The following is a 27987-nucleotide window of genomic DNA, read 5'->3' as shown; positions in this document are numbered from 1 at the left end:
AGGATAACTACGGTCAGTACTTCATTTTCATAAAATAAGGACCGTTCAGGCAAAAGTGTTACTTAGCCTTTATGCGGGTCTCCAAAGCATATAAATGTTTTCACTTTCTCTTCTTCTCTGATTATTTGGTAGGTGGTAGATGCTGGGGGAAGATGGTGGGAAAAGATTAAAATGCCTTAAAACAATATGCACCAGAAAGCTGAATTCAGGACCTAAGCATTAATTATCTGAACTGAGAAGTGTCGTAGTGCGGGTGTCTTGCTTTTCTTAGTTTGATTTCTTTGATGTGATACATTAACATTTTCTCAGATCTCTAGCCTTCAAACGTCATTCTAGTCTGTGGATTGATTTTAAACATGGCACTTGTGGTGCTATTTTTGTCATTATCTCCACGTTAAAATGAACTGCTTATGTAGAAACCAACATCAGTCATCTTGTTGGCCTAAAAAATGATTTTAAGGGAATATAGTCTTAATATTGCCAAAGCTATCAATGAGGAAGGACTTTCAGAACTAAAGTTACAATCTTGAAACACTGCCATTAGTGAAATCTGAAGTATTTTCGTCTTATCATACACAAAATCACAGAATGGGTGAGGTTGGAAGGGCCCTCCAGAGACCATCTGGTCCAGCCCCCTGCTCTAGCAGGGTCACCCAGAGCATGTTACACAGGATTGCAGCCAGACAGGTTTTGAGTATCTCCAAAGAAGGAGACTCCACAGCTTCTCTTCAGGGCAGCCTGTTCCAGTGCTCAAATTTTGTTCTGCATTTTTAGAAGAACCCAAGGTCTTCCCAGCAGTGGTGATTCCAAATCACTTTTCATAGACTGGGGCCACAGCTTTCAAGACTGACACTTGCCTTTCCGTAAACCAAGGGAGTTGTTTTGCAGTGCCTGTGTCTTTCAGCATGGTTCCAGCATCTGTGGAAGTAAGCACGTGGGGAAAAGAAACGTACAAGTGGAGGTGCAGGTCGGGAGCTCTGGTGTGCGGCTGAGCTCCCGCGGCACAGCAGCCGGAGGACGGGGATCTGTCTTCTACTTGCAAATTGGCCAAACAGTCGAAGATGGTGCGGATTTCTGTGCTGTTAGTAGATGGTTCACTCCTTTTTTACAGGCATGCTTCTCTGCTCATCATTTTTAGGGGAAGAGCTGTCATATCTCCAAAAGGTCAGCTTTTACCTTTTCGCAAGCAGGATTTAGTGATTGCCATCGTTACACGGGTAAGGGTCCAGCTAGGCAGCATGGTGCTTCCTCTCTCACAGTGGCAAGAGGAAGAACAATGAGTTTTGTTACTGGTGACTCAGTAATAAAAGGTCTTTCCACATTTCTCTCTTGATTACAGCTTCACTTAAAGGAAAACCAAAGCATGGATAACTGAGGTGAATATTTAACAGGAGTAGGGCTGCCAGTGTATCAGATTACGATGGAAAGTGCTGGTCGTTTCATTGAGCAAAAGTTATTCAGTGCAGACCCAAGATCCCAAGAGAAATGGCACCTTTCAGTGCCAGCATGGCTTGGGAGAGGAATGACACAAATTCTTTACCCTGTTCTGGGCAGGATGGACAGCTGCAGTACTGAAACTGATCTCATCTGATGTAAGAAACATTACCTGAACAGTCCCAGAAAACTAAGAGTACAGCCTAAGAATAGATTAAGATGAATTACTCAAATCAGGTCAGCATGTTTGTTTTTAAGAGAAATGAATGTGTGAGCCTGTAAATGATTCCCACTGTGCCTATCTTTTACCTGAAACTCTTAAACAAGCCTAGGACTTACCTGCTGTTGTGGATGGACGCTTTTCTCTTGGTTTGCAGCTGCTGGGTTTTGCTTCTGTTCCTGCTTGCATTCCTGTGCTGCTGATGCAGGAAAGAGATATGGGAAAGTGTTAAAGTGTATTTGGATTTGTAAGGTTTGGATAGTTGCTGCAAGCGAAAAGCCAGTACTAGAGACATGCTTCCCAGCCTGGACTATAGGAATCTTTGTTTTAACTCGTTCTGTAGGAGTCCCCAAATATTTGCTCTGACTTGGAGATGTTTTTCAGAGCAGCTGCTGCTGCAGTAATATTTGTGTGCCTGTATAGCTCAATTTGGTTTTAAAATTGTGTAGCTGCAGTTTTCTTCTGTGCTTTTATATCATGCTGAGTTGGTTCTTGCAACCAAGATGCAGTGAGCTCAAACCTAGTATAGCTCATAGAGAAATGCAGAAAATGTATATGAAAGGGCTAATTTAAAAAAAAAAAAGCTCAACTCGAGGTCAAGGGAAAAGAATATGAGCTTCTTTGATTAAAAATGTTGCATTAAAAATTGTTTCAACAATTGCCAAAAAAATCCCAATTCGGGGGATTTTTCTAAAAATTTACCCTAGTAAAGTCAACATTTTTCAGAGGAGATTTTTTTTCAGCTGTCTGTGCTAAGGAAATGGGAAAGCGGAGGAAAGCAGGGCATTACATAGAAGGTTGCCTGCACATTTGTAAAGGTGTGTGGAAGTACTGAGGCATGTTTCCTTAGAGAAACTGATATATCTCTGTAGAAGCATGAAAAATGTTCCTATAGTGCACTAAAATCTTGGACATGATCTACACTGGACTTCATTATCAGCATGATTATTCTGGCAAATTCTTTCAGTGTAGAGTATAAGAGAATTAAAGAAGGAACAAAGGCATGGAATAAGAAGAAACATGAGGAGACATTAAGTAGTTTAGGACTTTGCACCTTGGAAGGGAGCCACTGGGAGGACAAAGGAAAGTAACAAAGTTTTATGAAAGCATGAATGGCATAGAAGGTGAGTAAAGAACAACCAGCATTTCTGAGACTGTTCTGAGTAAAGAACAACCAGCATGTTGGGATATGCAATAAAACTTTGCCTATAAATTGGACAGAAGGAAGATTTATTTTAAACAGTGTTTTCACAGGGTTACCCATTACCACAAGGCAATGAAGAGGCCAAAGGCACAGAGAAGTGAAATTTAGGAAAATAAATGGGAGAGAGGTAACAGAAATGACAATGTCTGTTGATTAAAAAGTAAATTATTTATGACAACAAGCATAAGAGCTACTTGTGGAGAGAAATGGACGAATCCTATGGGACTGAGTAATAAAACAGAGTATTTTAAAACAGTGTAGTGAAGAACCTGAAGAACAGCCCACACTTCGTGTATACAGTGATGAGCTCTGAATTGACTTTCCAGTCATAGATGAAACTTGAGGGTTATAATAGGCAGTTCTATGAGAATATTATCTCAGTGGTTGGAAAAGCAAATTGAAGGTTATGTTCTCGAGGGAAAAATAAGTGATCAAAGGAGGACACATACTACTGTATAAACCTTCAGTGCACCCATGTGGTGGTTGCTGCATCAGCACTGGACTCATTGCACCTAAAGAGCCACAGACGCTGGGAGGAGTGCTGAAAAGGTTGGCCAGAGCAATGACAGATGTGAAATGGGTTCCTGGTAGAGAATGATCGCAGAATCACAGAGCTGTAGGAGTTGGAAGGGACCTCCAGAGATCATCAGGTCCAAACCCCTGCCAGAGCAGGCTGCCCAGGTAGGTGTCCAGACGGGTCTTGAATATCCCCAGAGAAGGAGACTCCACAACCTCCCTGGGCAGCCTGTCCCAGTGCTCCGTCACCCTCACTGTCAAGAAGTTCTTTCGCATGTTGGTGCGGAACTTCCTGTGATCCATTTTGTGGCCATTGCCCCTTGTCCTGTCCCCACAAACCACTGAAAAGAGCTTGGCCAAATCCCTCTGTCTCCCACACTTCAGGTATTTATAAACATCGATAAGATCCCCCCTCAGTCTTCTCTTCTCAAGGCTGAATAGACCCAGGTCTCTCAGCCTTTCCTCACAGGGGAGGTGCTCCAGGTCCTGTATCACCTTTGTGGCCCTCTGCTGGACTCTCTTCAGGAGATCCCTGTCTTTTTTTATACCAATAAACAGATGATAAATAGATCAAAACTTCAGTCTTAAAAAGATCTCTTTGAAGGGGTTGTAATGGAAACATATAAAGTCTTAGTAGCCAGGAGTGAATATGAACCAATTATTCACCGTCTCTTCCAGTTAAAAGACCAAGACCATCACGTGAAAATAGTGGTGACAGGCTCAAAACAAATAAAGTCAGATTCTTATAAAGTGGGAGCAGGACCTCCTCCTTTCTCATCGGCATTGAGATTTTAATCTGTTGGTGCAATTCCCTGGATTTCGGCTCATTTACTCGGCAGTTAACGCTTCATCAGATCGTTGTTCACAGAGCTTTTAGAGCTGAGCTCTAGAGCTCTTTTTGTAAGAGAAATCCTCTTTAATGTTGGAGCACAGCTATAAAGGCTGGCTGAAACAGCCCCTTGGATCATTTCTTCACCGGGCAAAAACAATGCAACTTCTTAACAAACTGTTTTGGTGCAAATACCCAGTAAAGTCAAATACAGCCGTTAGGGATTACAGTATATAGCCTTGCCTGGGCCTGGGGGCCAGTGTTTTGGGGTTGTTACTGGAATATTTAAATATCTACAGTATCGAGAGCTAATGCGTCACCTTCATCTGCCAAAGTCAGTAGGGATGATGGCATACGCTTACAGTTGCAGCAGGTAGTTCCAGCTTCACCTACTGCAGAAGCAGTACAACAGTAAAGCACCATCCAATGACACCAGTGTTATTTGGGGTTTGGTCTGTGGGATTTAGAAAAGGAGTCACTGAGGGAGAAGGTTTTGGCTTCATGGAAACTCTTCCTGAATGGGAAGACTGATGTGTCTGTCCTTCATTCTGCTTTTGCTGTGAGTCGTCTGTAAGACATCAGCCATTTTAACCAGGACATGCTTCTACTGTTCAAGTGCTGTTCGTTTGTGGTTTGTTACCTGTGTGGTTTTGTGTTCACGCATTCCCTGACAAAATTAATTTCTTGCCATTGTATACTGATTCAGAGTACCTTACTTTACTTAATTGTAAAGAGATATATCACTGTACACTCATAAATTCAGACAGATGAGTTGTGCTTTGGGACTTGTTTCAGTTTTAACATCTCCTCCTGACCTGGAGAAGGGCTTACAGTCTCAAAAGCTTGGGACTCCCCTCCCCCAGTTAGTCGAATAAAAGATATTGCTTCAATCTGCAAATCTTACTGCAAGATATTCTGAGGTTGAAAGAAGTGGGGGTGATGAGGTCTGGTGGTGGTTCCTAGAGTAGGGATGGGGGTGATGAGGTCTGGTGGTGGTTCCTAGCTAACCCACGCTGTGCTAGGGTTGCCACGTTTGCTGAGCTGCGGTGTGAATTTGTGGCTTCAGGGCCCTTGTTCCCTGGGAGAGGCCAACATCTGCGTGCGGCTGCCTCGCTTCTGAGCAGGGTTTGTCTGTGCTTAAGGCTGAATCAGGCTCTTGGGTTGGTGAGGGGATGTTCTGTAAGAAGGTGCGTTATCATTTCACTTTTTAAGTATTGCACACGATCCAGAGTAATTGCATTACAGAGGCTTATCTGATAACTAATTGTGTTGTACTTCGTGTATGCTCTGAGACCTCTCCAGCAGTCAGCTAAAACTCATTGGCTTAAATTACTATGAAGGAGGCTCAGAAAATAATCTACACTTCGGTTCCATGATGTTTGCTGAAACTAATATGATATACCCAATTGGGTTTGGCATCTGTTAATAACACAATACACCTGACTAATTGTATCTTACGGTATGGCGGTACCCTTCTTTAGAACATTTTAAATCTCTTTTCAGTGTTTCTTTAGAATTCATGGCTGTGACATTGCATCACTGGACATAGTAAATATTTCTGCCACTTTCCAAAAGCATAAGGCACGAAGCCTGTCAGGGGTGATGGTTAGTAATAGTGGATTAAAAGACATCCAGAAGTAACTAGGGCTCTGCTTTTGTTTCTGAGATGACTGTATCAGCAGTGTTTTCAATGTAACTTTTGCCTAAAAGTTAACATGGGAGAAATGCACATGTAATGTAACACTAAAGTAATATTAAAACATGGTAGATACCTGATAATTTCTCTCCAGATGAGTATTGATCGGCAAGCTAGCCTGCCTTTAGAGGAGGTATTGTGAAATGGCTTTTGTAGGGCAGGGCTTGTGCTGTAATGCATGCTTCTCTGCTGAGGGCTTTGCACTGGGAAAATCATTCTCTGGCCAACACGCAGACCTCTGGAAGGTGTTGGCTGATCAAGGCTGTGGGTCAGAGGAGGTTAGTCTGATTTAGCCACCCAAGTGTGTTATGTTGCACTGAAAACTGGATGTGGATATTGTGGTGTTGGGATAAAAGAGTATTCAGTATTTAAGAGGGAAAGAGGCACATGATTTTTGTGACTTTCAGGGAGAAAGGCACCAAACAGGTTTCATGGGGAAGCCTTCCTTACCATTTTTTCAGCAGCACAAAGTCTGATAATATCCTCTATGTTCAGAAAGAACAGCAGAATTCTAGTGCATTGGGGAGGAAGCTTCAATGGGATCTGAAAGAGACTAAGGCTTGTCTGAAATATGCTTTGATGTACAAGTAAAGCAGAAACATCACTTGGTGCTATTCTTTTGCTCTTTCCTAGGCATTTGCTCTTGAGCTGTATCGGAGACCAGATCTTGCACTACACAGCCCCAGTGCAGCTCTTTGTGTTGTTACTCTGGAAACTGTTCAATATTATTCAGAAAGGGGGGAAGTTCAATTTAATACTAAACCTGTTATTTTGACATACTAACATCTGCCTGAAAAATCTACCAGGAGATGAATTTCTGTTACGTCTAGGCCTTTAGTTGGAATTACCTGACTTGGTTACTTATTGAACAATTTTAGAAAGGGAAATGTTAAATATTGCTGATGTCTGGCTGTAACAGGCACTATTTAGCATTTTCATTTTTATTCTGGCCTATGATGTTTTCAGTTCAAAAATCTCTTTGATTGCATATCTACATTCTGCTACATAAAAAGGTATAAGAGAAGACGAACCAGGCTCTTCTCAGGTTTGCAACGATGGGACAAGAGGCAGCAGTTGCATCCTTACACTTTTACAAATCTGTAAAACCCTGAGCAATCTAATCCAGCTTTGAAATTATTCCTGCTTGAAGTAGGAGGATGTGCTAGATCACCCCCAGCCATTCCTTCCAGCCCAAATGACTCTGCGATATTTAATTTTGTCAGCTTTATCTTTCGCTGGCTGTGAGGCGCATTACATCCTTCTCATCTCATGCTGGTCTCTAGGGAATGAATCTGTGGTAACTGAGTCTTTCTAAAAATGGAAGGGTTACACATGAAACCCATCTAGTGACCCAGCTTCATTCAGAACCAGGCTACTGAAACTAAATCTCTTGTATTGACATCTTCAGCTACTTCTGAAAGAAGTAAAAGTCTTTGTGCATTTTAACCTCTTCGGGGCTTGGTTTACAGTAATGGGATGTTCTAGTTGGAGTGTCCATGGTATCATGGATTTCCAGTCTAAATGCCACGATTCTTGGTGTTTTTGAGGGTGCATTGTATAATGCAGTATTTAAAAAAAAAAAAAGTCTTCAAGGAATATTTTTAAGTAATGCACTATAAGCTAATAAGCTATGTGATATGAAGGTCTCTTAAATGCTATTGCTTGTGAATGTCTTTGCTGTACCCCAGGTATACAAGACAGAATTCAGCTTAATAGAAATCACCTCACTTTATTATACATATATGTTATATGTATATATTATATTAATTTAATTCCCCCAAAAGCCTTGAATATTTGGGCTGTGTCAGTAGTTCTTCTGAACTGGGGGTTCTCATTCCCACCATTGAGCTGGCCCCATTGCACATGTAGTCACGGAAAGCAAATGTACTGTTGGAAAAAAACCTACAAAGTTTTACAAATGCAGCAAGAATAAAAAATGTGATTTTAAATGGAACTCTTTGATGAGTTTTACCTGTCAGATGTTTTTATGGGATGTCCCAGTGAGATCTGTGGAGGCAGCATCTCAGTGCCTGGCCAACGTACCTTGTGGGGGCTGACAGCCACGAGCTCGCAGAGCTGGCAGGATTTTCCCCAAAAGTGGTTGGTGTTTTCCATCGTACATCTCCATTGTATTCGTGCAGGCATTTACAAGCTGCCTCCAAAGCTCATAAGGAAGGATGTTGACCATGCCTGGAAGAAGGATGTTCTTGCATGGCTGCATCCCATCTCTCCTTCAGCCCTCTCCAAAACAAGACAGTATTAACTGTTTTATCAAAGGGTTTCCATCCATGTTAGGAATTTATAGCATGAATGCCCATGCTGATATGTACTAGATGTTAATGCATAGGCCTGGTTACTTTTGTTAAGGGAGAACCACAAAGGCTGTAGCAATTGAACTACTATACTTGTATACTTGACTACTCTGTACATTGTACATGGTCCTCAACTTAGACTGCAGGCTGTGATGCTGACTTCAGAGCTCATTACACATCACTGTGAACGATCTTCTGTGCAACTGTCAAAGCAGACTTACATGGCATACACGTTTTTGTAGTCCGCACACCTTTGAGGCTTTCTTTAGTTCCTCTCAGCATGTTAATAATCTTTTTTTTTTTTTTTTCAAGTTTCTTTTCCATCATTAAAAATGCATTTTCTTAACTCAGGTTAACTCAGACCGAAATGGCGATTAAGGCTGCTGTTTGATGACAGGACTTGAGCTTTATGAACAGTTTTCCAGGGGGATGGATCATAGCTGTTGCTCCATTCCCTTTGCTCTTGCCATGTACCTTGAGTGGTGCAGCCTGTTCAGAGGCCGTAAAGTGAAAGTTGAGTTCCCTACAGCAAGGCAACTCAGATTAGCAAACTGAGTTCTGTCTTATATTTTATATGCAATTTATCTTGATTAGATGGAACGTCTGGAAGCTAAGTGCAGGCCCCTCTGGAAGAGCGGTTGTGCTCTTTCCCTTCCCTGTGTATCAGCTGGTAGCATCATGAACCTTATCAGCTCTGTGGTTGAACCAAGAACTAGCCCTGCCAACAAATGCAGTTTCTTACAGTCGGATCTCAAACAAGGTCTTTATGCTGGACAGATTTAGGAAAAAGTAGTACGCAAGGAGCTGAAGGAGCATTTTCCTCAGTCAGTTCACTGATCCAAGTGGAAACTGCTATGAAGCAATGTTGCCTAGAGAGCAGGCAGCTCTGACTTGCCACATTGCTGCCTGGCCATCGGCCTGGCGCAGGGGAAGAGGAAGGAATTCCTGCCTGGTGTAGGGAGGGAGGGCAGGAGTATCCCTTTTGGCTGCGGCTCACAAATGCATTAAATGAATAATGAAAAAAGAATAATGAAATCGCATCCTGAATTGATTCTGAGTTGCCCCATATCCATTACTGGCTTTAACTGTGTTAATTTGAGTTGCCTTTCCTGTGTTGGCCAGCTGCCTGAGAAGGAGCTGGACTTTTAAAATTCATTCTGAAACACTGAAGAGTGTTTTCTGCTTGGAAATTAATTCAGAGACTGGAAATGATGGAGGGGGTAGCAGTACCGCAGTAGTGACAGTGTTGAAGGAATGACACGGATGGTGGAGAAGAGATTGTCCTTCAGGTGGTGCAGGCTGGGCAGTAAGCCAAGCTGAAGAGCTTGTTCAGGGGAGCTCCAAGTAGCAGTGCTATGTGGGGAAAGGGAAAGAAACATTTAATTCATACGAGGAAGGAGGCAGAAAAGCATAGAGTAAAAATCTAGATTTAGCAATTTGTTCTTCATATGAAGTGCACATGCTCTGGAAATGTGCATCAATCCTATGAATGCCACTTTTGCAAAAGGTCTGCAGTCAGAGCATGTTAGAATAATGAAACTGCAACCTGAGAGTTGAATCTGACTTCTGTGTGCATCTGTATTCTTATATTCAATAGGCACGATTATGTAGTGTACGATTTCCAGCTTCCATTGATTCCAGTTTGAATGAAGTAAGACAAAAAGCTGGAGGACAAATATGTCTTTAACCACAGAGCAGGTGAAAATGCCACTGTGCTTTAGTTAGAATTCTGTGAGCTGCTGGATAACGTGGGTATTGTGTTATAGAGTGGTTCCGCTGAAGGAAAAAAGGGATGTGGAAACATCATACAAATGAGATTTGCAGTTTCCTGCTGTCTCAAGATCACTGCAACATGAGATCTTACCTGCACAAGACGTATTTGTGGGTAGCAATAGCTTCTGCTTATTTCATCTCTGATGAGAGGAACAGCTTATAAAGGGAAGTGCCGCAAAGCTTTGGAGAGAGATATACCATGAGCAGAAAAGGCTCATCTGGAGTCAGTAATCTGCATTGTTTTCACAGCAGTAATCTGGCGTTCCAGTTCGTTCCCTGTGTATCTGCACTTTACAGCTTTTGGGACTGTAATGTATAAGGGAGCTCAGCATAGTTTCAGCGGCTTTATTGGCACTGGTCCAGGTAACCCAAAACAGTTTGAGGACTTTTAATATTTTTCTTGCATTCTTGCTTAATCAGCCCTATTCAATGCCTACAAATTCAAATGGTGACTAAGGATGATGTTTGCTAGCTGAGCTTAGATACGCATGTGGCAGTGTGACACTTCTCGTGGTTAGAAATTGGCTGCTTTTTCCAAAATTAATGGAAAGCTAGTCACAAACCTTTTCCTTGCCAAACCACTGTTAAACGTAGGTCTGATTTAAACTCCTTAGGAACTGTTTTTCACAGCTGGCATTTGTGTGCTGGGTGTGGCCCAGGTGTAAAGGATGTCAAAATACGCTGCAGTGAGAAGCTGCTGTTGCTCGTGTGCAGGAGCTGGCACAGTGCTGCTGAAGCAGAACACGATTTCTCTCCCCAGGCTCACAGTTTGTCTTGGAGGTGGAGCACCGTGTGGTGCATTCCCGAAAATACATGAGCTGAAACACAGAAAGTGAGTAACCTAGGAAAATATTTTGAAAGCAAAGTTGGCCCCCTTGCCTGTTTTGCTGAAAGTTTACCATGTCAGCCAGCATTTCAGTACGGAGAACAGAGCGGCCTGTGCAGGTGGTAGGAAGCACACTGCTGTTGTGAGGCTTACGAGAGGCTTAGGAGAGCTGTTGTGAGGCTGACGAGAAAGGTAACAGGACCACTCAAGGGCCTCAGAGGCCCTCAGTGAAATTTACGTGACTTGGGATCAGTATGCCAAGACTGAGGTCTGCCCGCCCGAGCTGAGAAGCCTTGCCGTACAGCTTGTCTTCCAGCGCGTACACGACAGAGAGAGGCATGGGCAGGAGTCACCTCACTGGAGAAAGGAACAAAACGTAGTAAAAAGCTATGCAACACACACAGCTAAATAAATACCTGAGCTGTGAACATGAGGGACGTGCGTGGTTTACTTTAGTTCAGATGCTGGCTGCAAACTGGGGGTTTGTTCTCGTCCTCCTTTGCACCCCCAGGAGCAGTGTTTCTTCCTTCCGTCTTGTAAGCAGTGGGTAGCTGTGTCAGAGCGCGGTTCTTGGAAACCTGATCCAGTTCATCATGACTCTGAGTGTAGTCAGTCACTAGAGAGGAGATTTTCCAGCCAGCCTCTGCTAGGTGCAAACAAGGGAGCATATGTTTAGGTGTATTTAATGCCATGTTTTGTATCATAGCTTGATAGCTGTCTTGTACTATTTTCCCTCAGTGTGGTTAGCATACAAAGCAAGAGTGTAACAGGTTATCGAGTTAATAAATCAGAAGCTGCAGTCATGTTAAGATGAACGAACGTGAATTTTCACCCTCTGCATACAAAATTTTGTTGCATGGAGTTCCTAGAGCGTGTGGTGAGATCATTCAAGGCGGTGCCCAGCGGCTGCGTCCAGCCCTTGCAGACTCCCAGCTTGTAACCCTGTGGGGAGCAGCACCCTGAGAACTTTGCTGAATGGAAACGGGAGCCTGCATACCCGTAGGCAGAGCCGTTGTACTGTTAGCAATGTGGGTGCACATTGATAGTAGTCATGCTCTTCACTTTATCACAACTTCCTTTTCTATATATTGAAGCGGTGTAAATTTAGAGCACCCTTATCTTGGAGTATGCATGTGAGCACATATTTCTGATTTTATTTATAGATAGATGGTTTCTTTCTGTGTCCCACCTGCCTTATTTTTTTTGCAGCCTTCTGTGTCCTACCCAGATTTCTAGGCTGTGTGTTAATTATTCACCAAAAGTCTTTCCTCAATTCTTGTATTACTGGTTTTCAAAGAGCATGGAATCTATTCCAGTCGGAAGCCTTTGGATGGTTTAAATTGGGGCTATTTGAGTGTATTTATAGCCATATATAAATGGAACCAAGAGGAATACTTGCAAAGTAGGTGGTACTGGGACATTTATAGAAAAATGTATGATTTATATGTGGATCACTCTGGGCAGACCTTTTTCTTTGCTTGTAGACTGTCTTCTACAGAGCTCATCTGTATTTTGTGAATATTTATGCTGCTTATGAAATGACATGTTTGTTTCTTTAAATAACAGGAGGAGTGAAGGGAGAGAATTGCTTATTTCCTGGGCAGATGTGTCATCAGATCATTTATGAGGCATCTTTAATGTGGTTGGAGCAGAGGATAGCCCAGATATCCTATACCCCCCCTTCCCTTTGCCTCTGCATTTGGAGAAGTGCATTGCCAGGTTGCTCTGCTTACAAACCACTCTCTTTTGAGAAATGTTTGTGACGTGTTTTTTTTTTTTTTTTGGACAAGTGTGCCACTTTGCCATGTTTCAGACTAAAAGCTGTGTTGCTGTTAGCATAGCATGGTGTCCAGGTGAAGTTGTAGTGTATAATCACATAGAGCCGCTTAGATCTCGTGCTGTAAAACCCAGTTACCCAGATGTGGTTGAGGTCAATCACGTTCAGCTTGCTAAGATGCTGGGAGGAGAACGTCTGTGCCTCTGCCTGCAAAATATCCTCTGAACAGATTCAGATTGAAGTCCTGAGGCTGCGACAGCTATTTTCCAGAAAGTTCAGTAATCTAAAGGAAAGAAAGAAACAAACAAAACTGCTTGCAAGCAGTGACAGGGACCCCCAGCAGCTTTTCCTCCAAAAGCCTTTGAAAAGCTTTGATTTTCTAGAAAAGCAGAAGAAAGCTCCAATTTGCTGGAAGAACAGATTAGAATAAAAAGGGTTAGACATGAAATCAACCATCTTGCCATTTGTGGCTGTGCAAATTTAACCTTTCTGTAGGATTTCAATCTTAGTTGGTAATTTTGGTGCCCTTATGGGTCACTTCAGCATTCAGTCCCCTCTGGCCCTGCAGGAGGTCCTGCTCTTGCTCCTGCAGCCTGCGGGAACAGCCTGCTCTGAGCCATAGTCTGCCAGGTTGACTGTGCTGCGGACTCATTGCAGAGTCTCTCTTACTCCTCCAGAATGCTCCCCTGCAGGAGATTTTGCGATTATTTGAGTCTGGTTGATGTTGAGGAAGGTTGTTTCTTGTCTCTCAAGGAAGTTTCACCAAATTCTGAGCCCAGCATCCAAAACAACATCCCTTCTTGCTACTGCCCAGCTTGCTTTAACAAAGGAGCAATGTGCAGTGTAGGTACAACACAGCAGGAATGCAGTAGTCCCCTGTCTTAGCCCCAAGAGACCCCACTTTCACAAAAAACATTTGGAGCAGTAGTGGACCAGGAAGATAAGCATCAGATTAGTTTCAGTGTGATGCTGTTTACTGTGTGCACTGCAGTCTCATCTAGAGACCAAGTATGAAACTGAGGTTGATGATAAAAGCATTTAATAATCTTTGCTTTGAACATCTTAGTTTTTTATTGTAACAAATGATTAACAAAGTAGTGCATGTGATTTACAAAATGTCTCTCTAGACCATAAGCACTTCAGGTAGCATGCTTGTAACGGCAACAAATGATCCCAGGGCAGATTTATGCAGAGAGCGTCCTGGGGCTTCCTGGGAGTTGGTGCTCATGGTGTAGCTCAGGGGAAACTTGGAGGAATGTTTGTGAAGCTTTAGCAGAAGTATCTTTGAGCAATATAAGATATAGCAATTGCTGCTCTGAGTTGTTCTTTGGTCTGACAAAGTTCAGTGGAGCGTGATTATCAGACTCCCTGCTTCTTTGTAGACGCTGCTTTAGGCAAACATGCTAGGGGTGAGCCTAAGACTCACGAGCTGCAAAATGAGCACAACTTACCACTCCCTTGTGTAGAAAAACACAGAGAAAGAGGTGATTGGGGTGTGCACAGTGTCCCTCTGGGTACAGTTAGACTTCTTGCTCTCTTGAGTGACCCCAAGAATAAGCAAATAAGCACCGCCATCCTGCCAGCCATCACGTCCAGTGGATGGCTTTTCAAAGGGGTCTGAGAGAGGAATAAGTTCTCCAGATAATTAAGCTTTGTGATGGTTGTTTGAAACTCTTTTGGCGTCTGTAAAGTAATGGGATTCTTGCCCTGAATTTTGGGGAGAACCAGGTATATATTGAGCTCTTTATCAATTCCAGAGTGCATGGATGTTGTTATAGTAAAATATTTTTGATCTCCATAACTCCTCCCAAGAATTACAGTAACTAGACTTCCTCTGGGATTTACAGTCCATCCATATAGCTATTTTTACTGTTCTTCCAAGTGAAAATTCAGTGTGGGATAAGGGAAATGTTACTGCAAATTAGCTGGTTTCTTGGTAGTCTCAGAACTGATATGTTTTCTAGCCAAAAAAAAAAAGAGAAAAAGACAACTAAATTAGTTTCCTGAGGCAAAGGAGCTAAAAGAGACAGGTGTTGCTATGGCTGATTTTCAGAGGGAAAACGCATAATGATTTGTGTTCTGCGAGACTGGCTTCAGCCACACCAATATTAGTTCTGGCACAAAAGGGGGTGAAAAGAATTCACAGCCCTGCACACCTCTTGGTGCGAGGAGAAGTGCTCCTTTCTGGGCAGTCTCTGTGTGGAGTCACGGTGGCTTTAGAAGCACAGTTGCAGTACTCGTTTTCCACCTTTTTCTTCTGTGGTTAGCAGCAGTATATAATCTTGCAAAAAGAATTTGATTTGTGGTGGCACCTAAGACTGTTTTTCTAGGGCGCTCGGCTAACATCCAGGAAGCCCACCATGTGCCTATTCTTGTCCCTGCTTATGCCCATTACTTTTTTTTTTATTTCATCTTCAGTAATATGTACAGTTTGCCTAAGCAGTGACATGATCTGCACCATCAGCCCTTCATAAAACGCTCTGGCAGTGTCAGTACTCATGAGCAGTTTTATCATTCTGCTGATCCAGTCATTTCCAGGCAGACTATGGCTGGAGTACCAGCAATGCATGGAAATGGACCCAGCCTTTCTGAATAGAAAGGCGTGAGCTTTCTGGGACAGTTTTCAGTGGGCAAGACAATGTACAAGGTGAGGCATAGCAAAATGAGACACTGTGAGTGCAAACATGGCTGTTTGCATTCTCCTGTTACAGGTACTTTATGTTGAACTGAGAACCAGCTGCTTTCAGGTTTCAGTTTGGGCATATGCAAGTCTAATGAAAAGACCTTAAAGCTTTCTTTTGGCTAACATCTTTCGTAATTCTGTTTCTAAATATATGCCTTTGTTTCAGAATCGCTCCTTTGCTGCTGTGAGTGTTAAGTGACACTGCTTACGGCACCATGGATGAACTACAGGACGTTCAGTTGACAGAGATCAAACCGCTTCTGAATGATAAGGTAATGCTAGCTGCTCCTTTGCTCTCACAGGTGTGTTCCAGCTGACTTTGTGTCTGGCAAGGAGCCCTGATTGTCTGTTTACAGCTTGAAGTACCTTAAGTACTGAAAAACATGAATTGCTTCCCCAGCTCTAGTGATCCACCATCACATACCCTTCCAAAGACTCAGGGAAAGAAAGACCACAGTTCAAGTAAGTTGGAGTCTCAGGCAAACTGCATCATTCCTGTACTGGGGTTTTACAAAGGCAGGTCAGAAGATGGAAAGGTGACACCATTCCTGACATTGCTGAGCTGTAGAACCTCTGGTATCAAAGCTCAAGCTTGTTAGAGAAACCTTGGCTTATATCACTTTTTTTTTTAATTAACTTTTTTATTTAAAGTCTTTTTTCTTTCCAAATTATACATTTTTGTTTTGAGCCCTAAATGCAAATTAGGACTTAGTGGATTTACTGATGGAGAGCCCTTTCTTATTAATGTCTGCAGAGTCTAGTCATAGCAGTTCTGATTCATGCAGTACTGAGACTTTGGAAAATCATTGCATTGCAGCAGCTGTTTAATCCTTTCACTCTATCTTCTGTGGACTGGAGGAGAGCCATCTGGGCTTTAGGAAAGCCCAAGCCTGCCTTTATTCTGCCATGAACTGTTGCTTTGAGTTCCTAAGTCATTGTGGACCATCCCAAGAAGGTTGAGAATCTTGTGTCTGAACATTGTGATTATGACCAATAGTTTTTGGTCACTTCCCATATCTAACAGCCAAGTCAAAGAGTCTCGTGGTATGCGAAGCAGTGTTTTGCTGTTTAATGTCTGATTTCAAGAACCAGTTTGTTCTGCCAAAGGATATGGTAGCTTCTGAATGAGAACCCTACTTTGGCCACTCGTGTACACACAGAAGACTGCACTGTGTAGACTTAACACCGCAGGAACGGTGTTAAGCTGAGGCAGGGGAGGTTTAGGCTAGACGTCAGGAAGAGGTTCTTCACTGAGCGGGTGGTCGCACACTGCAACAGGCTCCCCAGTGAAGTAGTCACTGCACCAAGCCTGTCTGAATTTAAGAAGCGTTTGGACTGTGCACTTAGTCACGTGGTCTAAAATTTTGGGTAAACCTGTGTGGTGCCAGGAGTTGGACTTGATGATCCTTATGGGTCCCTTCCAACTCAGGATATTCTATGATTCTATGACTGCAGACTTCCACCCAAGATGAGTGAAATGTCTGAAATTCTGCTACATTTTAGTCTGTGCTGGTTAGTTTTTGCCAATTTCTTCAGAGTGCTAGCATACCTGTTTAATATCTCAGAAATCTAAAAATATAGCTGAAATCTACAATCCAGCTGCCTATTCTTACAGTCTAGTGCTTACTACTAGGTTCCACCATAGCTTGAACATAACGTTTTAAAATCTTTCCAGGGAGGGTGATCCTTGGAAGAACAATAGAGGTGTAGACCAGCAGATAACAATACAGAAAGACCTTGAAAACAGTTTCTGTTTCCATAACGAGAGAAAAATATTTATAGGAGACAAGTTTCCCAAGTGTAATGTCCTACCTATTGCTTATGGTTCTCCTAGGATTGTCTGTGTGTGTCTGAGTTCAAGCAGGTAGGTTTCCCTTGGTTACGTGAAACAACCGAAGTAGGAAGTATTGAAGTGTTTCATAACAAAGTGATTTTCACTTCTTGGTCTCCATTAACCTCTCAGTCTCTGTCAGGTGTTGCTTGATCAGTCCCATCAAGTCCCTGCTGTGTTGTCGTCTGCACAGCCAGTTCTCTTAGCTAACAGCTGGGACAGTTCTGGTTTAAATGCGGAGTGATTACCTAAACAACCCAGTGGTTGTTAACCAACAAACAGAAGGGCACATTCAAAGTGGCATTTGATTTCCTTGACTCTGTTTTGAAGTTACAGAAAATATATACCATCTCAGTAGGTAAAAAAATATGTAGAGTGGCTCCAGAACTACTGTACTCTGCACTACACAGGGATGAGAAGAGTGCTGTGGCTCTGCTTTTTGCACTTTCTTTAAACCAAAGAAATGTCTCAAGGAACTACCATCTCTGAGTTCTGGTCCTCATTAATACTTTCAGACTTTAGGTAATATGTATGTGCTTCATAGACATCGTTTGTGGAGCATATGGGTGTGGTGCCCTAATGTGCTGTTCTGTGCAGCGTATCAGCATCCAAGAAGTATTGAGCTGGTGGTTCACTAATATTTTTACTGACCAACCCAATTTAGAGAGAGGATTTCATGAGCCAGCAGGGATTAATGGCCAGAAATAGTACAGTAAAACTCTTAAGTTGCTAATGGGTGAGTGCTCATGAACTCTTCAGATTGCTGTACAGAGAAAAGGAGCTCTGGCATCTTAATGCTCAAACAGTGGAAATGACTGGGATGTGGAAATGGATCATAGCTTGGTCACTTTGTGTGAGCCAGGAAATGCCACTGGGGACCACTGAGCCCCGGCTTTGTTTTGTCTCAGATCTAAGTCAGCAAAAATCTACGAGCCTGACTTTTAAAGAATACACTGTGACGTTTGTGTGTAAGTTAAGTCTAATAGAAAATGCAGGGAAGTAAGATCCATTAAACTATATATGTTCACCTTTTTCAGGCTCACTAAAGTACAGTGCCTTTATACTGGGAAAGAAAATCAACTTGAAATGTTTGCAGTTAACTGAAAGAGAGAAGAAGAGAATACTGTCTGTAATCTGATAGAAAACTTACTTATTATTCAGGTTCTTATCAGTTCCTGCTCTTGCTGGATGTTTAGAGATCCTGAATGGTGGTTGTGTAAATTTGCTGCCAAAATGGGATAGTGTATGGTTTTTACATCTTAACCCTTAGTTCCAGTGTCTTCAGGCTAACAGTTATAGTGGTAACAACTATTCAGCAAAGATGGCTTGCAAAACAAAACCAAGAGTGCTGCATTATGTTAATTTTCATTCAAAACTTTTGTACTACTTCTCATTGCTTAGTATTCTGGCAACTTTGACTCTTATTAATATAGCCTCAGTGAAGAGTCACTGAAACACAACAACTTAATTCAGGAGGTTCCAATTCAGCCTAAGGAATATCCTTTCATAATTCCAGCTGGTGCTTTGCCTTTGAGCTACAGACACGACATCTTCAGAGAAATGGAAAATGTGTCTTCATCTTAGACTCGAGAAAGTTGAGAAAATTAATAGATCAGTGCTTTAAAGTCAGATTTTGATGTGTTAAAATCAAATATCCAGGAGTCAGGACATGTCAGCAATAATGCTACTTGTGCATCTTGGTGTACTTGGACAACGAGTAATACAGTTACAGGCTTTCATTCTTTGATTTGTTGCACCCCCAAGAATTCCACTGTTCTTAGCAGATATTCAGATCAGCCTTCAGTTCACTTACTGTGGACCATCCAAGTCCAGTGCTGGGTACAGAAGTTTCTCATTTCCTCATAAAGTGTTTTTTTTGTTTGTTTGTAGTCCTTATTCACTGTGGCTGTGGTCAACTGTCAACTGAATTTCTTCTTTACAACCTGGTAGATTAGGAGACTCTACTGGCTGTGTTTAACAGAGCAGGGAAAGAAGCATAGACAAGGTTGTCAGAAATCTCAGCTAATTTAGGATTTCAAACTGAAATGAGAGGGCTGATTTATATTTCCTTTTCCTCCATCCTGAGGATCTGAGGCTTTGTGCCACAGTATGTTCAAAATATCTAACACAGTTCAGTACTTAACACCTGGGGATTCTTAGATCAGATTTGCAGATATCCAGAATTTGAACATCACAAACTGAAGAATGTAGTTAGTAACCTGTATTCTTCCTAACTATGACAAAGCCCGGGGAGAGGAAAACAGGGCCATTTGCTTACATGTGGAGGGGAGTTAGGGTACTCAGCCAGCATTTAGGGTACTTGTGTTGCTCATATATGGTCCTAGTTGTAATTTTAGCACTAAGGTGCTATGCCTATAACATGTAAGATAGTATGCTGACTTGGATAATTTGCCCAGCCTTGTGCAGCACTCAGAAGTGTAGCCTCCCCTGTGATCAGAGCCTGGGTCTCATGAAGCTTTGCAGGCACACGAACAGACAACTTACTGCAGAATTTAAATCTTGCAGTACACCAAATGTATACTCGCATGTATGGGTGGTGACACCATCTGAGAAAAGTCTGCTTTGGGTTTTTTACCCCAGTTCCCATGTGTTCAGATTTCAGCAGCGACACTGCATTTGCCATTTGCCATGGGATGAAACAATGCAAACAACCACTTCAGAGTGGCTGACCACAAAGCTTGTGTTCTTGCACTCATTGCCTGTGATTCTAGTGGCAGTCCTTTAAAGAGTTTTAAATTCAAATTAATAAAGGGCACCAGGACCAGGCAAAAACCAACCTCATAACCAGCCTGCCTTTGGTCAGGGTTCCTCTTGGGTTGTATCTGTTCCTGCTCCAATGCTCTCAACCCTCATCTGAGTCCCCAGATGCTCACTTGGAGCAGTCCCCAGAGGACTCACTGAAGAGCGATGGGCAAAACTTGCATGGATTTCTCGTGTGGGAGTCTCACATTTGTTTTTAGTCTGGCCAGACCATGCTGAAGGAGAGGTTTCTGAGGAGACCCTTCATGGTAGTGTCGGTCTGTGTTTTGGGGTACTGTGCTGAAGTCTATTTTCTGTTTTTTTTTTTGTTAACAGAATGCAGCTCGCAACTTCCAGGACTTCGATTGTCAGGTAAGACGTGTGTAGGAGCCAAGGATCTGTGGGTAGCCTCCTCGTGGCCTATCAATAACGCTGACAGAAATGAAAAACCGTATGTTCATTTTAACTTCTTTGAAGGTTTAATCAATAGGAGCTTGAGTATGTCCATTTGACAGAAAGTGCCCTTTACCCTTTCACCAGAGCTTGTCGTTGTGTGCTGTGAGGTGCAGACTGCTCTCTGCCAAGGCTCCACAACAGGCTGCAGATTGGCTGGTCTCCTGAAAGGCAGTTTGTTGGTGAGATGTGATCTGCTGAATAGCTGCAGCTCTGTCACATCCCATCTGGTTCACTGACTAGGAAAAGAGGAGTCTGCATGCTCTGTGTATTTGTGTTGTGAGGAAATGGAAATCACCGAGTGTTACTGCTGCCCCAGATACAGCACCCGTGCTCTACTGGGCCTCGGTCATGGCAAAGCTGTGGTCATTTTCTGGGAGATTTTCCATCTCAGAGTAGTGTGGAGATGAGCACTCTGGTTGCTATAGGAATAATCCTTTCAGAGGAGCGGTTGCACCACGAGCCTCCAGGACAGAGGACACATTCTTTGTTAGGCAGAGCACAGTACTGAGATTATGTGGTGGGTTTTATAAAGCATAGTCTCCATTTACCATGCCAGATTACCTTGCTGACTTCCCACTCAGCATGTTGATCTGTAGCCAGTATCTTTACCCTTCTCTTCAGCTGCAGGAGGCTGCTGTGCCTGTAATGTTTGCATAGCACAGGACAGGCGCTCACAGCTGTGTTACCCCAGTGGTGCAGCTAGGGGGTAGATCTGTCTACACCACATGGTATCTTTTAATAAGAAGTCTGTGAATGTAGACGATTCCAGAAGACCTTCTACAAACCTGTGCAGAACAGGAAAATAAAAAAATACGGTCCTAAGAAGACAGTTTGTATTTTTCTCATCTCTTGATGTAGGACACTGAAAGTACACCCCATCTAGGCATGCACATGTCACTGTACTGCTCTAGCATGATTCCTTGTGACTTTTAATGTTATCTTACAGTCTATAAATATAAAAATTACCAATCTTACCTTGTTGTTACTTAAGTTTGCTATCTCAGAAGTGGCAGTAGTGTTAGAGAGTCATTTTTCTGGTTTAAGAAAGGTAGATAATGGGTTTGAAAAACACCTCCCTATACCATCTTGTTTCCATCTTTCTTTCTGCATCTTTTCCGTCTCTGCAGCGGTTCAGAGTGCTCCCAAGTAGGATGGGGCAAAGGGTAGAATAGGTGCAATGGCTTTGGGTGAGTGGTTCACAGGCTCTTCCATACTGAAGCCTGTCTGCTGTGAAAGAATATAAATACAATGCCTAAGAATCTGAGCACATTAGCCTTCGCTGCAAATTCGATGGCAAAGCTCTGGGTTTGCAGCTGCCTTGGGAGGTAATGGGGGGTTAGGAAGGAGTCTCCACAATGGATCTGTGTGTCGTTTCTGCTTCTTTCTTCTTCTTCTACGCTTTCTCTGCACAAGCAGAGCCTCGCTGCACCCTTGTTTAAAGAGTGCTCCAAATCTGAAGTCACATTAGATGTGTGCAGTGGAAGCTCCAGAGGAACGAGCAGCAGCCATCGACTTGCACGCGCCCGGTGCCATTGGAGGAGCTCCCAGGGCAGCCTGCAGCCATGCAAAGGGGCTTGGGAGCACAGAGCCAGGGAAGAACGTGCATGTTGCTTCTCCCCGCTTCAATTTAGATCAGCATTGAGCTGGTGGCCATGGCAACAGTTGGGCAGGAGATGAGATGTTCCTTCCAGAAGCCCGTTTGGTAATTCATTTAGTTTGTTTTTTTTGTTTTATTTTTTTTCACCAATAAGTTGCATAGCATCTCTTGTGACTGCAGATGTTGTCCCAGCCTCACCTTCCTCCACTTTGCCTATATGGTGTGGATTCTGAGAAGGCCTGGCCTGGCCTGCCTGTCCAACCTGGAAAATGCCACCGAGGGCTGAGTGAGCTCTGAAATCTGTTGGAGCACAGAGGTGGAGGGATGGCTGCTTGGATTTTACGCCTCATTTGCTAACAGTACTTAGACTTGGAAGAACTTGGAAGTCGAGCTTTTGTCTGTGCAAAAATTACTGCTTGCTTTTTGGTCTAGTAAAGCATGGCCGGCTGACACATTCAGGCCCCCGTGGAACTGGTCCAGTTTTACTTATTTGTGTTTGAGAAGGGGGAATTCAAAGTGAAGAAGGTTGCTGGGGCTCTCAGGGGAATGGAGGTTCTGCTGTATAAAAAGAGACTTAAAAGTGCTTGGGCAGGGGTATAATTTGTCCAGAGTTTCACAGGGAGCAAGAGCTTTGGGGACAGCCTCAATTTTACATGAACAGGTACAAGCTGGTCACAAATTCATGAAGGCTGATAATTCCAGTTACAGTGCAATGAAGTTCTCAATCAGTTTCCAACATCTGTAGCACCTGCAAGGGACCTGGCTGGTTTTGACACAGAGTATAGGGGGTTTGTGGGATGGATATTGTATACGATGTAGTGTTTGCAGTATGAGAGCACAGCATCAGTGATGCATTTCAGACCTGCATTTCAGGCCTTTTTATTATAAAGTCCAGAACCAGCTATTTTAAGTGGAGATAAAGCTGTGTTTGTGCCTGGGTTTGTAGCGGGTTTAATCATTTGGAACTTGCTTATTTTCACAGAAGTGAGAGTGTCACCCTCAAATCGGATTCTGTGAACAGGGCTGCTCTTACGCACATTCATTTTTATCAAGTTGTATCAGGACACCTGGGGGGAGAGGACCTGGAAAGCAGCTTTTTGTGCTCTGGGGATGTGGGTGAAGGAGCTGAGCAGGCAGCAGCAGTGTGGAAGGTGTCCGGACGCATCCTGGACAACATTGGCCAGGCTGCAGCCAGTCAGTGAGGCCTCTGCAGAGCAGTGCTTCCTTCAGGTACAGCTGGAGCCCAGCACAGCTGGCCTCAGAGCTTGTTCTTCCTGCAGTGCCTCTGGAGCTCCTTCTGGCTGGAAGCTGGAGTTTCAAAATATTTTCCATAGTTGATCAGTGTATATGACTGTGAAAAGTGTTTAGCTTAAACCCTGCTGATGAACATGTTGTTAACGTTAACACCGATTCTGTGAGTTGTGTGGTGCCAGGCACACAAGTTAGGGATGATGTTTTCTGTAAACCTCTGGCATGTTTTACTTTTCCAGGTAGCGAGCGTATTTAGGACTTTGTAACATCTAGCCTTCCTTTGGGAAGGCACAGGTGATGCCATTGTGAATTTCTATTAATTTGCTCATGTATTTGTTTTTAGTTTTGAATAGCTTCCCAGGACCAGATCTGAGTAAAGTCAACACAGCAAACATACTCTTGCTTCTGAAGTTAGTTACTCTGGGTTTATGTGATAACAAAAAAGCTTTTAGCCTGGCTGCATCATAATAGCTTTCAGATGCAGGTGCCCTGATTTTCTTGTATTGTTTATCTACAAGCAAGCACAGTTAACCCTGACAGATTGCCTGGGCATCAATTAAAATAACCCCAAAGTAATCTGATAACCAACTGCAATGAAGATAAAGAGGAAAGCTAGCATGGTGGCTTAGGGATCTTTATCGATATGAATCTAGGCTATTCTCAGAAAGAAAATGTATTAACCTAAATCTGCGACCTACATTTTGCTTAAAAGCTATTTGAATCCTAATGAAATCTAGGCTTGACTTCTTCTAATGTTAGCAGGCAGATGGTGGATTAAATGATCTGGTTTGCTGGTAGACAGATGGTGTGGTGACCTACCCAGTTAATAGAGCTGTGCTTGGGCTTTGTGCTTTTATTATCTGCAGACCTTCTTCAGCTGCTTTGAGGTGCTTGGGGTTAGCCTAAGTCTCTCCCCGTTTGCAAGATGTTCTGCTTAAAAAGCAGTTAAGGCATATGTGGGTATATTTGTAAACTATCCAATTAAGTCTTTGTTATGTTTCATTCTGACGTGAGCTACCGTTTAGTATGATCCCTAGCTAGTGCCTCCCCTCTGCTGCCTCCCACCTGTGAGAAGGGAGAGAACCATTTTGCTCTCCAGCACACACCACACAGAACCACCTCAGAGGACCTGGAGTGTGGAGAGGGGGTTGGGATTTGGCAGAATATTTGTAGAAAGCTCAGAAGTTATGAAAGAAGTGGGGATAAGTAAATCCCGGACATGCAGAGTTCAACTGAAACAGAAGAGACAAGGCAGGCATAAACCTACAGAGGAAAGAAATGAAAACTTCCTTGTCCAACAACTTGCTGTGCATTACTGAAATTAACTTATAATGTAGAGGTACTTGGTGTTGCCTACGTCCCAGAGTAAAACACAGCAAATGTTTGAAGAGTTAACAACAGAGCCCACTGAGGATTTTTTTTTGCCACTTTTCTGTATTGGAAAGTACAATTTTTCAATAAACACGTTTCTGCTGATTTAATTTTGGTGAAGTTTTTCCATAAATACACGTTTTAATCTTTTCAATCTTGTTTATTAGAAGTTTTCCTATCCTTGTCCAGTCTCTTTGCTTTATTTTTGCTTGCTGTGCTGTAAGAGATGGTCGTCTGCATTTGAGAGGTTATTGGAAATAATCACATCATGTGTATTTGCTGATGTCATGGACGTTAAGTGGAAACTGGTTTCATTTTCTAATGAAATCATTAAAGCCAGCTTGTGATTGCTACACAGCAGCCTTGAATACAAGATGTTTTAAAGCATCTTCTGTATGTTGCAATGAAATAATATGCAACTTCAGCACTTTGAGGAAGGGTTTGCTTTCTCTGTACAAATCCCAGGGGAGCTGTTCTCACCAGCATTGAAATATCTTTTGTAGGATATTGAAGACCATTGTGTTCCTGGTTTGTACGAGTTCTTTTGGTCTCTTGTTCAAAGTGCTAGTCTGAAATTAATTACAATACAGAAGATATTTTGATCTAGCAAGAAAGTTTTTTTTATGCCTACTAAATTAGAAGCTTCCCCTAATTTTTTTTTTAGTTAGTCACATCAACAAAATACTATTATTGACTTCTGTTGACATGTCTACAACAAAAAATATAAAGCTAAAAATGGTGAAAATAAAATAGATATATCCAAAATAAAATTTATTTTATTTCCTGGGAAGCTTTTCTCTGATTCCTCCCATCACTGGCTTTCCATCTAAAAATTCCCTTTTTATGTAATGCTGCAGTATTGAATTCTGGAGAGGTTTTGCTAGCTAGACTTTGACTTAAGCATAATTTTAATTTTGAAATGTATGATTGTGATCCTTCCGTGGGATTTACTTAAACATTATTTTTGCTTTCTGTATGCTTGTGACAACAGTGTACTAAAGAGGCTGATTATGCAGACGAGGTATTTGAAGTTCCTGTGCTTTTTTTTTTGTTCTGTCAGTGAATTCTTACAGCAAAGCTAATGTATGCACCTTAGGTTGAGAAAGGGATTTGCCTCCTTCCTACCTTAAGAATAATGAATGGTGTTTTCCACTCACAGTGACTGATCTGTTTCCATCCCTTATGAAACACCCTTTAATGGTGTTTCAGAGCAGCTAATTGCAATACTATTTACAACTGAACACTGTTAGACGCAGTTCTAGTTAGTGGGGACATTGAAGGCATGGAGATGCAGAGCATGCCCCTGCATTCTCCTCTTCAGAAGATTTTTAAGATGTTCCTTGTTTTGAGCAAGGCATGGAAATGTGGTTTGGCACATCTCACCTGTAGGTGGGCTGACCTTGGCTGGAAGCGCAGCCACTGGTTCATCATCCAGGTTGCCTTTAGGGGTTTAAGATGGTCTGTGGTCTAGTGGTCGCACAAAATTATTTTAGACTTGCCTTTGTATTAGCGTATGTAGGTCGTCTTTGTGTAGGTTTCATGTTTACAAGGGCCATATGTCTACTGGATATGGCACCTTGAGCTCACTGTTCAGGGGACGGAGGCATCGACCTCTTCTGTTTGCAGCCCCTGGGGAAGGCTGCAAGCTGCTGCTCCACTGACACAAAACCATGGTGCCAAGTTCTGGAAACAACGCTTGGGCTTACAAGAGCTGACCTCCAGGTTATCTAATTCACCCTGAGCTATTACTGATCTGGCAGTACTGGCAGTTCCAATTTCCTGCCTTATCTGGGGAAGGGGGTATTTACCTTTGGAGCAAGGAGAAAGAAGCACTGCTGGGTGCCTTGTTCATGACACTGGATACATTACTGGAGGACAAGAAAGTTGTGGCTTCAACTGCTTCATGTAACACAGGGGCAGGGCAGGAGATGGAAAAGCACAGTCCTTCCTTTGCTCCTTTCCTGACTTGTAGATATTGTCATTAGTTGTTTAGTTTCTATCAGTCTCAATATTGTGTGGTTTTAAGAGTTTGCATTCTCTGATTTGGGAACACAGACCCAACTCATCAGGGTTACAGGCACGTAGGTCTGTCCTTCAGCATCATGTGCCTTGCAACAGCAATTCACAAAAGCTTGTTTGTGTATAAAATAGTAGCTTGGGGATAGCCCGGCGGCACCTTTGTCCCCTGATGCTTTCATGTTTATGTAACCAGATTACACACCCCATTCTTCTGCTGCTCTTGGTTCTCACCCAGCATTTCTCTAATTTAAGATTTAATCCAGTTACACAAAGTACTAGAAACCATTGCCTGCATGCATAGATCATATTGTGTTTTCTATTAATAAATTTCTGCTCTGTATGGAAATGAATAATTTAGTTCAAGATGTTGCTTTGAATCTGATTTAGGCTTGCTTCCCACGCAGCCGTCTCCTTCAGCCCTACTATTTCCAAAATAATCTTGCACAGAGAGGAGGTGGTAAGTACTTACATACCAACTGCGTTAAGGTCTGTGGTACTGTAATGATAAGAATTACCAGATGGCGATGCTTCACCATCTTACATTTTTTTTCCTTAGCTTTTAGGCATAGTTTGTGTTGTTGTTTTAGTAATGTGTAGAAGTTTGAGGGCAGCTGTTGCAAAGAGCAAGACAACAAAATACCTACTTTAATCTCTTCATAGTCAATAGCTGTGATGTGTTACCCCAGGAACATGCTGCAGTTCTTTTCTGCAAGCCTTAGCAAAGATGACACAAGTAAGTAATATCTGTAGCTACTTTTTTATTGAAACAGGGAAACCCCATCTGAGTAATCTGCCTGTCCTCCACCCCACAGTGAAGTAGCAGTGGCAGGTTTTTCTGCCTTAGGTGAGTGAGGACCTGAGTGTCCTTAAGCTGAAAGGTCTGAGGGGATGTTTCTAGCCTCTGCTTGTACAGAGGGCAGAATGAAAGTAGCAGATACCCTGCTGCTCTGTGTTCTGCCAGACCTGAATTAAAAAATACATATATTGAAGAGATTTCAAAGATGTATTCTTTGTTGTCAGTCTCCAAATTAAATCACTTCTATTTTTTTCAAGGGAATTAATAATGAACTTTGAGCAGCCTCCCAGTGTGAGGTAATGCTAAAAAGGAAACAATAAATTAGTTGTGAAAAGCACTGGTAATATGAATTCTCATCGTTAATCATTCCCACTGTGAGACAAATGGTTTATTTCAGGCTTTAATAACTTCTAAAGCTTAAGCTCTGGATCCTGCTCAGACCTGTAGCTGAGGGAGTGTGGCTGGAATTTGGGCTGCTGCAGTCCAGCACTCAGGTCCCTTTGTTCGCTGCCTGGGGTCTGGAGCTCAAGGCAAGCCATGGACATCTCTGGAGCTGCTCTTGAGTGCCTCCTTCCCTCAGTCAGAAATGTTATTTCATAATACTCAAAATCTTCTGTGGCATCTGTCACTGGCACT

The 27987-nt window shown here is 42.7% G+C and overlaps 1 protein-coding gene across 1 annotated transcript in view; it reads left to right on the top strand.

Moving 5' to 3' along the window:
• Positions 1 to 27987, top strand: part of NDRG3 (NDRG family member 3) — a 61051-nt gene that overhangs the window by 9571 nt on the left and 23493 nt on the right. The window contains exons 2-3 of the mRNA XM_035548238.2: positions 15437 to 15542; positions 20198 to 20233. Coding sequence (XP_035404131.1) covers positions 15486 to 15542; positions 20198 to 20233 — 93 coding nt within the window. The 5' untranslated portion in view covers positions 15437 to 15485. The remainder of the gene's footprint in view (positions 1 to 15436; positions 15543 to 20197; positions 20234 to 27987) is intronic.

The sequence above is a fragment of the Cygnus atratus genome, chromosome 16 (assembly GCF_013377495.2).
Source record: "Cygnus atratus isolate AKBS03 ecotype Queensland, Australia chromosome 16, CAtr_DNAZoo_HiC_assembly, whole genome shotgun sequence".
Classification (NCBI taxonomy): domain Eukaryota; kingdom Metazoa; phylum Chordata; class Aves; order Anseriformes; family Anatidae; genus Cygnus; species Cygnus atratus.
The sequence above is the reverse complement of the archived record's forward strand: the minus strand, read 5'-3'. Positions and strand labels throughout refer to the sequence as shown.